The sequence below is a fragment of the Ischnura elegans genome, chromosome 5, assembly GCF_921293095.1.
Source record: "Ischnura elegans chromosome 5, ioIscEleg1.1, whole genome shotgun sequence".
Taxonomy (NCBI): Eukaryota; Metazoa; Arthropoda; class Insecta; order Odonata; family Coenagrionidae; genus Ischnura; species Ischnura elegans.
This window is the reverse complement of record NC_060250.1, coordinates 107,536,832-107,549,826: the sequence shown is the minus strand read 5'-3', so window position 1 is coordinate 107,549,826 and position 12,995 is coordinate 107,536,832. Positions and strand designations below refer to the sequence as shown.

Genomic DNA, 12,995 nt, shown 5'->3' with positions numbered 1-12,995 from the left:
GTGGTTTCACTGCTAAGATCATAAAAATGCAAAATGATGCCGAGAATTTAAAATTGCTATACAATTCGCAGTTTTACTGCTAAGATAAAAAAATCGAAATAACGGAGAGATTTTAAAATTCTAATAAATTTCGAAGTTTTACTGCTGAGATGATAAAAAAGCGAAATGAAGACCAGAATTTTAAATTCTAATACAATGCGTAGTTTTACTGCTGAGATGATAAAAATGCGAATTTAATCCTGGAATTTAAAATTCTAATACAATTTGTAGTTACATTGATGTGTTTAAAAAAAATGGGAAATGACACCTAGAATTTAAAATTATTGTAAAATTCGTAGTTTCACCACTGATATAAAAGAAATGCGAAATGACGAATAGAATTTAAAATTCTCATACAAATCGTAGTTTTATTGCTGAGATGATAAAAATGCGAGATGACGCCTAGAATTTAAAATTCGTCTGGAATGCGTTGTATCACTGCTTACATAAAAAATCGAAAAAATTTGAATTTTAAATACAATGCGCAGTATTACTGATTATATAAAAGAAATGCGTAATGACGCAAAAATTGAAATTCTAATACAATTCGTAGTTTTCCTGCAGAGATGATAAAAATATGAAATGAAGCCAAGAAAAAAAATCTAACGGAATGCGTAGTTTTACTGCTGAGATGATAAAAATGCGAATTTAAGCCTGGAATTTAACATTCTGATACAAAGTTGTAGCTTCACTGCTGTGATAATGAAAATTCAAAATGACGCATAGAATGATAAATTCTAATACAATTTTTAGTTTTACTCCTGTGGTAATAAAAATGGGAAATGACGCCTAGAATAAAAAAATCTAATAAAATTCTTAGTTTTACCGTTGATATCATAGAAATGCAAAATGACGAATAGAATTTAAATTTTTTATACAATCCTTAGTTTTATTGCTGATATGATAAAAATGCGAAATGAAGCCTAGAAAATATAAGTTAAAAACAATTCGTAAATTCACTGCTAAGATCACAAAATGCGAATTGATGCCTAGAATTTAAAATTGTTATACTAACACTATTAAAGGCACACGATGCCCCAGACCTCAACGACCTTGGGTCCTTAGCGGACCGCATATAAGAAGTGGTCCCTCGTGCAATGGCTCCCCCTTCCGTTAGGGTGAGTGAAGTTTCTCCCACCTCCCAAACCTGAGCCTCTTGCTGCTCCCATATAATTGCCTCCCTCATCGCCAGAATAGGAGACCTTGCCCAGCATGTAGGTGCACTCTGTCTCAGCGCACTCTCATTATCGCTCTCATAGATCCCACTCCAACCTCCGAAAAAGAGCTTCTCGCCCTACGTCACCAGACTCTCACAACCCTAATTTCTGCTGGTACCATGGCATTTCGGCAAAAATGCTCACAAGTGTGTTCCTCCCTGCTCTTACCTTCCTGAAAACACCCCGATCAGGTTGTAAATGCGGCTGCCGACCTTTGGCCTACTTCCAGCTGCCTTTTCATGAACCCCAACCCCCTTCAATTGCTCTTGCAATTGCAAGAATTTCTGACACAGGTGATGCATCCCAAAGCTCGAGGATATACTCACATTGAAGCCGGATTCAGAATGGCTTGATGCCTGACAGCATGCATCCTGCTCAACTCAGTATGCATCATAGCACACAAATGAAACAAAATTAAAAAGTTCAAATTCATCAAGGTAAAAATTCATTTGAGCAAATGTGTACTAATTTTCAAAGTACAATACAGCCATTCATTCGACAACAACAAATTCATAAGATAACAAAACCAAATTAGTGTATCACACATAGCATATTAAAGTAACAGATCAATGTGTAACAGGAATTAAAAATTTTACTTAAAGCTAACAGGAAATATACGATACTTCACAATAACCATTTTACATTGGTAATTTCTCCAATCAACAGAAAGGAGAAACTCAAATCATGAGTTTTAAAAATTAATACAATTGTGCTAGCCTTACTCACTCTTCAGATAACCATTAACGACAACGAGGAGTGAGCAATAGTTTGGTCGGGTGAGGAGCCAGAGTAAGCCCAGGCACGGTGCCAGCATGGAGACCAGGATGGATGGGAGGGGGACCTTTCGGATTGGGAGCCAATCGAAAATGCAACAAAATACCAGCGAAGAACATGAAGAGGAAGGATTTTGCGAGCACTTCACCTGGGCATCTTCTGCGACCTAGAAGTAAAAGAGTAAAATTAAGGAATTAGGGAAAAGAGGACCTATTATAAATAGGGAGAAAAATATAAGTATGTACAGTAACACCTCTCTAAATAGAAACTGAATGGACCAAAATCTAGGCACTTTCGTTAATAGAGGGCCAAATCAAAGAGGTTACTCATACAGATTTTTAAATGTATATTTGAATAAGTTTGGCAAAACAAAAGAGTAATTATATACATGGCACTGCAAAATACTCAACCAAAAAATTCATTTTAATGCATACGTAAATTTTGATTAACATTTAAAACAATAACATAACAATAGCAAGGTACTCCAATAACAAAAATTATGCAGAGGAACACTAGTATGAAGACATTATGTGGCTTTTAAGTTCTGTTAGAAGCTGGCTTTTCATATATAACTCACCAAAACCAAATGGTAATAACCATTCATCATGATTGTTGAGTTCCAGGTCCCCACACTCATTGACTTTAAGGAATCGCTCTGGCCGAAACACTTCCGGGTCCTTCCAATGCCCCTGGTCCATATGAACAGACCTGAAGTTTAGCAACAGAACAGTATCCTGAAATAAGAAGACAACAAGAAATTTTATTTCTCACAAGTACATAAAAGACATTCTATAGAGCTACTTCAATCAAATGCAACAGTCAAAACTTGCCTTTGGGATGTCATAGCCCCCTAATTTAGTGTCAGTCATTGCCCGGCGTGGTCCAGCCACAGGGGTAACATGACAAATCCTCTGAGCCTCAGTCAAAAATGCTTCACAGTAAGGCAGCCTTAAATAAAAAAATAGAATATGTATATTAAACAGGAACTTGAACTTTCAATTACATTCTTTGATCTGGTACCATGTAAAACAATACATCTTGGGGGTGTGGTGACCTAAGGGGTACAACATTGGACTGCTGATCAGAGGATCCAGGGTAAAAATCCCAGGTAAAGGTTACTGACACCCAAATAAATATCGTTTGAGGCGCAAGGTGTCTCTTTTTGAAATCATGGTGGAAAAAGAACACTTTTTTGAATTAGCATTTAGCAGTGAATTGCCTTGTGTCAGATTAACCATTCCTTATCCCAAGGATTATTAACCCCTTCCACTTCAATTTATTTTCTGAATATCGTGCTCATATCCTCTATTTATTTTTTTCAGCGTTTCTTTTTCATTGGAATGGTAGCTAATGAATTAATATTTGTTGTCTGTTGTCAACATAGGACAAAGAAATAAAAAGTCATTATTATTTCATACTGTAAGGTACGTTTAGTTAAATACATAGAGGACAAAGCTATCGCTACTGGTCTGAAAGCATTTTATTACTTCCTATGCATCATTTTTCATGAAATATGAATTGTTTACATACATTATGGATGTTTTAACATTGTTAAACTATCAAAATATTAATATTCCTCCCCTAAGTGGTGGTAACATTATTAAAATCTGATGACGAGCCACACTCGTCATTGTGCAATTTGGCATCAGAAGTTGATGAAAAGCTGCACTCAAAAGAGGAAAATAACGTAATGAAATTTATGAAAAGCATGAGCATATCACCCTGAAGATGCGACATCTACATGCTGTGGCTAAGTCTGGAGTAAGCTCGACTCTCACCTATCTGAGGTAACCTAATGGTTAGATCACTGTCTGAGTGAATGCAGTACACAGAAAAGCTTAATGGATGATCCTTTCATGATTATAAAATAGCAAATTTTCACTTTGCTTTCCGGTGAGGTGAGGAAGAAAAAAATAAAGTATATCAAAAATATTGAGAATTTTAACAATAAAAATAGCATCAAATGAAAAAATATTATTACATAAATAATGAACATTTTTAATAAAAATTATACTTTCTAAAGCCAAAAGCCTACTCTTTGACTTTGATTTTGAAATTATGTAGGTTACTCTATGATAATTGATAAAAATTATGCTAAAAAAGGTTTTTATAAATGCTTGCTTTGTTGATTTGATTACTAACCTTGTGCGGTCCGTAAGTTCAAGATTCCTAGCCAGGCCATTTCTTAATTTTCCATTTTCTACTGGACGTAGCAATGAGTCTAATTCATTTTGGACCTTATCTTGAATTTCTGGATGTAGGGCAGCAAGAAGGAATGCAAACTGCAGGGTGTTGGAGGTAGTCTCAGACCCAGCAATGAACATATCTAAGCACACCATTATTAGTTGATCATCTTAAAAAGAAAGGAACCAATATCTCATAACATTTTCTTCTGAAAATTGAAACTCTTTTAAAAGCTCAGAATGGACATTTGCTAAGGTAATTAAGATGCCAGGATTATGATATATTGGGAAAATCATCTTAAAATGAAGGCTGATTTAGCTTTGAGAAGGGCTGGAATGGAAATTTCAGATAAACCATTTCAGATAAACCGTATGCCACACTGAAAAGGAAATTAAGTATGAGAATAGTGACAGACTGATAAATGGGGTGTGATGCACTCCACTTAACCCTGATTTATGGTAGATTATCTGAATGACAACAGCTCCATTGAGCATAACATCTGGACAAATATCTCTTATTTACAATACCCTTTTTCTCTACCGACTTTTGCTGACTCATACCATTCCACAACTAATGAAATGGTAGAAGCCATAATTTCCCTAGAGGTTAAAACCTGGTTCCAATTATAATAACATGCTAATTTAAGGATACGAGGACTAGCAACTGTCATAACTTTACGGAGTCACCCGCAACGTGCAAATTGTGCAAAAAATCCACAGAGAAAAAAAATCATTCGCCTTGACCGGGATTTGAACCCCGATCCACTGTTTTCTGGTCAAGTGCTTTAGCCGGTTAAGCTACCAAGGCATCATTCTCCCCTGCTGCGGAAATTCGAGGACTACATATACTGGACAAGGTGGTATGGACTGCTGAGCATATGATGCCACAAGCATTACAGCAATCATTAATCAATTGCAAGCAATATTGTGTGCACAGTGCCACAGCCAGAGAGCAAAGCCCAAAATTTGACCACATAGAGGTGGTCACTCTTAACACTTTGAGTGCCGGCTGCTATATTTAAAGCCCTACTGAAAAATCCAGCCATTTTTACTGTATTCGTACATTTTTTAAAACATTAGCATAAAAAATATATCGATGTGCATTTCAATAAAAATGGACTTTGCTCTTCTTTATGAATGAGTTGAATAACATTCATTGATAATTTTTAAATATATAATTTAACAATGAAAACCTACTGTTTTTTAAAAATAAAATAGTTGCAACAAATGCTGTACTGCCGTAACATGCATAATAATTTTTTTAATACGCTCAATTTGAACTATTTAAAGCATGGAAATCATAAAAAGAATTGTTCCAAGCAAACCATTATAAATCCTGGATGACAAAAAGGGTCAATGCACCCTCAACGAATGGTCCATTGGCCAAAAGAATTTTCACACTAAGTGGCCTAAGATGAGGATGCCGGTAGCTACAGAGGACTTTTCGTCCTCAATACATAAAGTGAACTCTTTTTACATCGAGCAGTTGATTTTTGAAAAAACAGAACTCCTAAGCAGTAAACTGGAAAAGTACCACGGGCGAAATATTACGGCTTCACGCATACAAAGACGTGGAAAGACGTAATATTATGTCCATGGCAATCCTCAGAAGGATTAGCAGGACGTAATATTACGTCCATGGCACGCAAAGTGTTAATTACCACCTTGTCCGGTATAGTCTTCAAATTTCCAAAGGGAAGAATGATACCTCAGTAGCCTAACTGGCAAAAGCATTCAACCTGAAATCAGGGGATCTGGGTTCAAATCCTGGTCAAGGCGAATTATTTTTTCTCTATGGATTTTTTGCCATTTTGTGCATTGCGGGTGACTCCGTAAAGTTATAACCCTGGCTAGTTCCAGTATATTTAATTAGTCAAGATAAACAGCCTCTATGTGGTCAAAGTTCAAGCTTTGCTCTCAGGCTGCGGCACTGCCACTCCGCCTGTGGAAATTTGGACTGCTTGTGGCATCATATGCTCAGCAGTCCATACCACCTTGTGAAGTATGGTCCTCAAATTTCCACAGGGGAGAATGATGCCTCAGTAGCTTTAATGGCTTAAGCACTCGACCAGATATCTGGGTACAAATTCCAGTCAAGGCGAATGATTTTTTCTCTGAGGATTTTTGCATAATTACATGCCTCTGACAGGTGAAAGGCACAACAAGAAGTAAATACGGAGACCTAACTATTGGTCTACCACACCAAATGTGTAAAGAAGTTTTCCACCTTAATCTTCTCCTTACTGAGATGGAAAAAGCTATTATTACAACCATAGGAACCAGCAAAAGTGGACAGTAAAAGGTTTTTTCCAAAATGAAGTCTCTAAACTAGTCATTCAAAGCAGCTCCCTAGACCAAAACCGTAGACACTAGAAAGTTAATGGCTCAAAATATACTGGGGAAAATACAACAAGGTAAAATATGTTTTCATAAAATATTTTATACCATTATGGAATTTGATTAAACATAAAAATACTAAGCAATACCATAAAAATACCATTATGAACACCAACCTGTGAAGGTGGATGTGGGATCTCCTTCCCTGCTCCTCATTTCACATATATATGCATCAATTAAATCTCTAATGCAACCTTCAACGTAAGCTTCTTTATGTTTCCCAATGGTTTCCTTAAGAGAAAATGGAAGTATTACATGACATAATAAAACTGAAAGCAATCTGAAATTAGAAATCTACATTGCAGAAAATAAACAAACCATGAAAAATTCTTTCATCCTTGCATTCACATCCAGAAGTAGAGAATACCCTGAAGCTTCAGGAGCAATGTGACACAGCCAGGGAAATTGAGACAACATTCCACCAGCCATATCAAATGCTCTAGAACGAGCACGGAGGAGTTTTAGCAGGCTGTCCAGTTTTGGATCATTACTTGAAAATCGAGTGCCAGCAACAATTGCCCATAAAACATTTAAAACATTGGGAGCCAAATTCAGGTCAGTTAAAATGCCTTTCCCTGCTATACTTCCTATTGTAAACAGAATTCTCATATAAGAATAAGAGTAATAGATTCCAATGTTTTACATCAAAATGAAAAATTATCCTCACCATTCAGGTACATTTCTTCACTTTTCAACTTTTTGATTAGATGAGCCAGCTCTTCCTCAATAAGTATTGCCATTGTCTGTCTCCCAAAACCCAAGTTTCGTAAGTGCCTGACGGTAAAAGATCTCTGCTCAGTCCAATTTGGTCCATCAGTACTGGTGATACCTGTAAACAGAAAAACTCGGATAAAAATTTGGCAATCACAATGGTTCAAACCCCAGCATTATGAGAACAATGACACTAACCACAGCAAATATTTTAATGAATATGGTAGTTTCATTCATTCTAATTATTCATACAGTACTTGATTATCAAAATTGGTATTTTCCTGAAAGACTAATAAAGACGCTTTGTCAGGTGCAAGCAACATTACTCGTCATTTCTGGCCCTGGGTGTCACTAGGGAAGTGAAGGAAACGGCCGTGCTGTGCCGCCGGAACGTATCTTGGTACGCCCTCCATGGATTTCCAGGCTGCAACCTGGAAATCTTTGGCACCCTCCTGCTCCGAAACTGACAAATGTTACAGTCAGAATATCAACATTGAGCAAATAACTTGATTTCAATGATGTATCATTTAATAGCGTAATTAACACTGTCTTGAGTAAACAAAACAATAATGAAAGTTAATATAATTCATTCTGGATCATTCCGGTAGTTCTCCCCCTTCATAGTGCTGACGCCCTCCGGACATGGCCGTCCACCGCCCTAAGAAGTGGCCTGGAAGGAATATTTACCTCTTCTTGTTCCCATGGATCGCAGCCGCATGAAGAATGTATCTGGCCTTCCTTCGAATTCTTCACGGCTTAAAACGTGCCTCAAATGTTCAACGCCACTCACCACCACCACTGAATGTCTTCCCAAACTTAAGCCAAAAATAGGTCCATACACATCGGCTAAATGAGCTAGAGCTCGATACTGATGACCAAGTTCTTTGCATAATTTTCTAAACTGAGGAGAATTCCCTAGCAGCGGAAGCGGCCAAGGACCTACAAACGGATGTCAAATTATCTAAATATATCCAATACAATTACTAGTAACTAGGAAATGTCCAAAATTCACAGTGAAGTACATTTTATTACCTGGAGGAAAATTGGACTGCTTAACTTGATGCACGTACAGTAGGAGAAGAGCGACAATCACGAAAAAGAATAATACGGCCGTAATTAACGCCATAGTTAAATCAGTACCCTACTAATTACTCGAACATAGAGAATATGTCCAAAGCGAATTCCTCACACCAAGTGGAATCGTGCAAACATGCAGCTACAATGCAGCCAATGAAGATAAGGTCATGGATAGGTCACTGTTGCATCTCAATACTATTATGACTTCATTTGATGATATCGCCACAACAGTGAATTAACAAGAAGATTTAGGAGTCTATTCTCTTATATAATCGAGAGACGGGGATAGCACTAACCGGTACAATTATTGCAAGAGTTGCATCGCCCGTCCGGGTAATAATAGCCCAACATCCCTCCTTTAAATTCACGCGAGAATCAACAATTGACGATTGTCAGGCGCGTTGTGAAAAAGTTGCGTATAGTAATTCGACCTTGAGAAAAACTTGACAAGGGAGTTGTGGTGGTCTTACTTCCTTCAAGAAAACGCATTTCTTAATTGGCAGCTCGGCAATAGTAATAATGAAAGTCTGTTAAACCTACTAATGAGGTTAAAAAGACGATAAGATTAATAGCTGTGGAAATAAGTTTCATAAACCCTTAAGTTCTCGTAGATATTGGATTGGAACAGATAAATTTGTCTTTTCAAATTTCTTCCATTAGAGATTGTCTATTCGCAACTGTATAGAATGCACCTAAAGTAGTTGATTAATTCTTCGAACCCTTCCTTCGAGTTCTAGGTTTGACAGTAGATTCCCGGTAGCTTTCGCAGTTTCCGTGTTTTCAGCGTTTGTATTCTAGAAGCGGCTAATTTAATTTTTCGCGTTTGCAATCACTTCAGGGCTTCTAGAATTTATTCAAAATACTCTCCTGTATGGAAAACTACAGGTTGCCGACAAGGCATGGGAGGTCCAATAGAAAACCCATATGGTATATTTCTAGGCTACTAATCTCTTTCGGACAAGAAAGTTGGCTTCTTAGGAAGTGGCGCTTTTTGGTCCGCTCAAGGTTAACAATAATTTGTTCAGCAATTCGTTGAAGAAGCCAAGCAGCTACTTCTCGAAACCCCTATATGTTAATAAGAAAGAACTAGAATAACTTCTTCGGTGACGATGGCTACAGGGCCTCTAGCAAATTAAGATGAGATTCCAACGTTAACAAAAAAATGAGGTCCTGATTTAGAGACCAGAAAAAATGCACCAAGTACATTTGACTGTAATATCACTGAAATCATGTAATCAAAGTTGTAATAAAAGGGTAGAGAACATGGGTGAAATACACTACACAGATTCTCAAGCGCTTAATTACACTTTCCTCCACCAAAGAAATATAAAGGAAGAGGCATAGTAGATATAATAAAGGTGTTTTGAGGCTGGATATGTGAGATGCGCACTTGCAATGTGTAAAATCCACTGGAGGTATACTGATTTCTGGGCAAAATAAAATAAAAGAATTTTATGCCAAGTAGGTTATACTATAGCTGAAATCTCCCCTTGTACGGATCAATTAAGGCTGTAATTATAGCTCAAAATAGTATCATAGATATTCTTACTTTATGACAGTGGCATAAATATGGGTGGATATATCCCCCCCAAAGCCTCAGAGAAAAAAATAAAAACAATTGTCTTGTTTTCATACTTGGTAACTGTATCTGCTTAAAGTTAAATTGTAAGTGATAAAATTATCTTAAAATGTATTTCTAGGCATTGTCTGGGGGGGTCGCCCCCAAAGCATATTCGTAGGTACACCACTGCTCTATGTTAATATATATATTAGCCTCTGATATCTGGCTTTTTCAATCTACCACTGCACCGTTGTCCTTTTTCTATTATATGTTCCTATCCCTTTCCTTCCTTACCTCTGAATGTTTGCGTGTGAATGAATGAAATAGTGCATATGTATATATATGTAAATGGCAGATCAAAGAGAATAGACAAAAATTGACAATTTAAAAAAAAAAACACATAAAAAAAGAGACACAAAAACTAGCAGACGTTTAAACGGGATGACCCGCTATCTGCGATGCCGAAGGTGAACTGGAACTGAACTAGAATCAGTTCACCTTCGGCACCGAAGATGGCGGATCATCCCGTTGAAACATCTGCTAGTTTTTGTGTGTCTCTTTTTTCTGTGTTTTTTTAATTGTCAATTTTTGTCTGTTCTCTTTGATCGGCCATACACATACACTATCGCGTAGTGCGCTTTTCTCAAGATTATATACATATATATATAAAACCGATTGAACGGACAAAATCTACTATAAAAAACACATAAAAAAGATAGACAAAAACTAGCAGACATTTCAACGGGATGACCCTCTATCTTCGCTGCCGATGGTGAACTGCTGCAGGCAGGGGAAATTCCTCCAGTAGTCCTACTTGGTGAAGTAGTAGGGGTGGAAAAAGGGGAAGAATGGGGAAGGGATTGGGGGGTAGGGTCAGTTCTGGCGGTTAATGGGCAATATTTAGCCTGGGCGTTTCAAACGACTTTTCGACCCAGATGTGGGACATCTCCCCGGTTCTCACCTCGATGGTAGTTGCTCTCTCTGGCAGAACTTCGATGAAGGTTAGAGAACAACATTAGTCGAAACAACTGTTGGGTGAGGCAGTGTGAAAGGGGATGGATTCAAGAAAGAGGGGAGTTTTGCAAGTGTCTATATGGTTATTCATTCTGATGGATATGGGTGTGGTACATTCTCCTATGTTATACGAGGGATAAACATTACAATACAGTCTGTAAAAAACGTCAGTGTGGAGGAGGCTCTATTGATGACTGGTGAGGAGGTGGGGCGTTTCAGGGGGCAGCACTTACAATGGGGGCAGTTGCATGGAGACAGGGAGGAAGGTTCTTTAATTCTTGAGGTTAATTAAGCAATGAGACGAATTTTAAGATAAAATGACCTTTCTTATAATACCACATGGCATATTGGATGTCAAAGTGAAAGGGTTGATACATTTCTACATCCCAGCTGTTCATCATGAACTCAAAGCCGAATAGGTCTTTCATATTTGACTTCCAGTACATTTATTTTGAAGCATTTTATTTTAAACACAAGTACATTTTAAACACTCTTAGACAGGAGATTCGTATGAACCCAAAAGGATTTTCTCAATCAATCATCATGCTACACCACCAGGCATAAGGTACACAATCTCACAAATATCACCTTAACTCCGTCACTCATATGGCACAGCTGGCAAGTAATTTTAATGAACAAATTCATTGGTACCATGTTAGTACTAGGCTTGGAAAATTTACATTTGGAAAGAAAAACTACCAAGAAAATACAGGAAATTAATTTTCAACATGATTACAAATGATATTTTGAGAGTAGATGTCCACAATTCCACAAATAAATATGGAAATATCAGGAACTTCCTGTTTCTCACACAAGATAATTATTACATGAAATCAGAATTCCATCTTTTCCAAAATTATTATTCCTTTTATCAGTGATAATAATGGAAGAAAAATACAGTCAAAACATAAAAAAGATAACAGTATTTGATACAAATTAGAAACCCAGTATAAGGCTTTACTTATAACTACAGTGGCAGTTAAGCTCAAAGATAAAAATTTCATAAATAAAAAATTTGCTAAAGTATAGTTGATTTTTTTATTAAACCTAGAAGCCATAGGCACTAAAGAATGATGCAGTTGTCAGTACTGAACTGATTCCTGTATCACATTTAGATTGCACAATAAAAATACCTCCACCACTCATTACACCACTGACAGATAATTTTCAAATATTCACTCAAATGAAACACAAGCATGTACTGCTCATAACAGCAAAAGATATGATGAAATCTACCATCTCGAAAATCAAAGCTCCCCAAGATTCACTGAAAATTTTATGCTACACTGCAAATTCTTTTCTTTCATACACCTCCAAGAAATGGTTTCACGGGCAGGGAGGAAAAATTTACCAACAGAGGAAAAATATAAAAATATACACGTTGCGTACGGATGGTGAGAATTCTCGTCATTTTTTTTCCGAACGTTCCGGACGGATGACGAAGATTCTCGTCATTTAGGCGCGTCAACCTAAACAATTTTAAAGCGTACAATACGTATACATTTGTAGGTTTTAAGTTGTTGTTCATTATTCATAATGAATTTATGCATCATAACGTTTGATTGGGTAAAGTTATATTCTAAACATAAGCTTTTTAACCATGTTTAAACCAAAGGCATATTTCTAATCTCAACACCTCCAACCAGAATCGGCATTCCTAGGAATTTAAATACCCCGGTACGCAACGTGTTAAGCAGAGAATATGGGAGAGCAGACATCTATTCAATGGCCTCATTTTATTTCGTAGCTATGTTGTGTAAAAACACTCTCTGGCACATCAAAAAGGGGCACATAAAAGAAGCCCAAAAGTAATCAGGCCATCTCTAATCTCAATCAAGTAATATAGATACATACTTCAGAAATCTTATTTCATTGGACTATCACTGGAATTAATATTTTCTTCTTATCGGATTCTATCCGTGAAGAACAATAATGACTTATGAGTCCCATCAAGTTCATAATTAATGAAACTCATTTTAATATCAGTAAAACTCAAACAGGTTTTGTACTGTTGAAATCTCA

General features: G+C 36.9%; 1 protein-coding gene across 2 annotated transcripts; it reads right to left on the bottom strand.

Moving 5' to 3' along the window:
• Positions 1-1,684: 1,684 nt before the first annotated feature.
• LOC124159395 (probable cytochrome P450 305a1) lies at positions 1,685-8,781 on the bottom strand. Of its 2 annotated transcripts, XM_046535172.1 has the most exons (9): positions 8,354-8,781; positions 8,009-8,260; positions 7,278-7,439; positions 6,929-7,197; positions 6,727-6,841; positions 4,173-4,383; positions 2,861-2,978; positions 2,608-2,764; positions 1,685-2,196 (listed from the first exon to the last, which is right to left on the bottom strand). In XM_046535172.1, the coding sequence occupies exons 1-9, from the start codon at positions 8,445-8,447 to the stop codon at positions 1,997-1,999; spliced, it is 1,578 nt and encodes a 525-aa protein (XP_046391128.1). In that variant the 5' UTR covers positions 8,448-8,781; the 3' UTR covers positions 1,685-1,996. The 2 variants fall into 2 exon arrangements, with proteins under 2 accessions (XP_046391128.1, XP_046391129.1); XM_046535173.1 differs by lacking the exons at positions 8,009-8,260; positions 8,354-8,781 and adding an exon at positions 7,520-7,946.
• Positions 8,782-12,995: the final 4,214 nt, after the last annotated feature.

Bases quoted from the DNA above. Each gene is read 5' to 3' on its own strand.
- LOC124159395 (XM_046535172.1), bottom strand. From the start codon at position 8,447: ATGGCGTTAATTACGGCCGTATTATTCTTTTTCGTGATTGTCGCTCTT. The intron at 8,261-8,353 runs GTAATAAAATGT...ATCCGTTTGTAG, and splicing joins GCAGTCCAATTTTCCTCCAG to GTCCTTGGCCGCTTCCGCTG. The intron at 7,440-8,008 runs GTAAATATTCCT...TTCTGTTTACAG, and splicing joins ATCCATGGGAACAAGAAGAG to GTATCACCAGTACTGATGGA.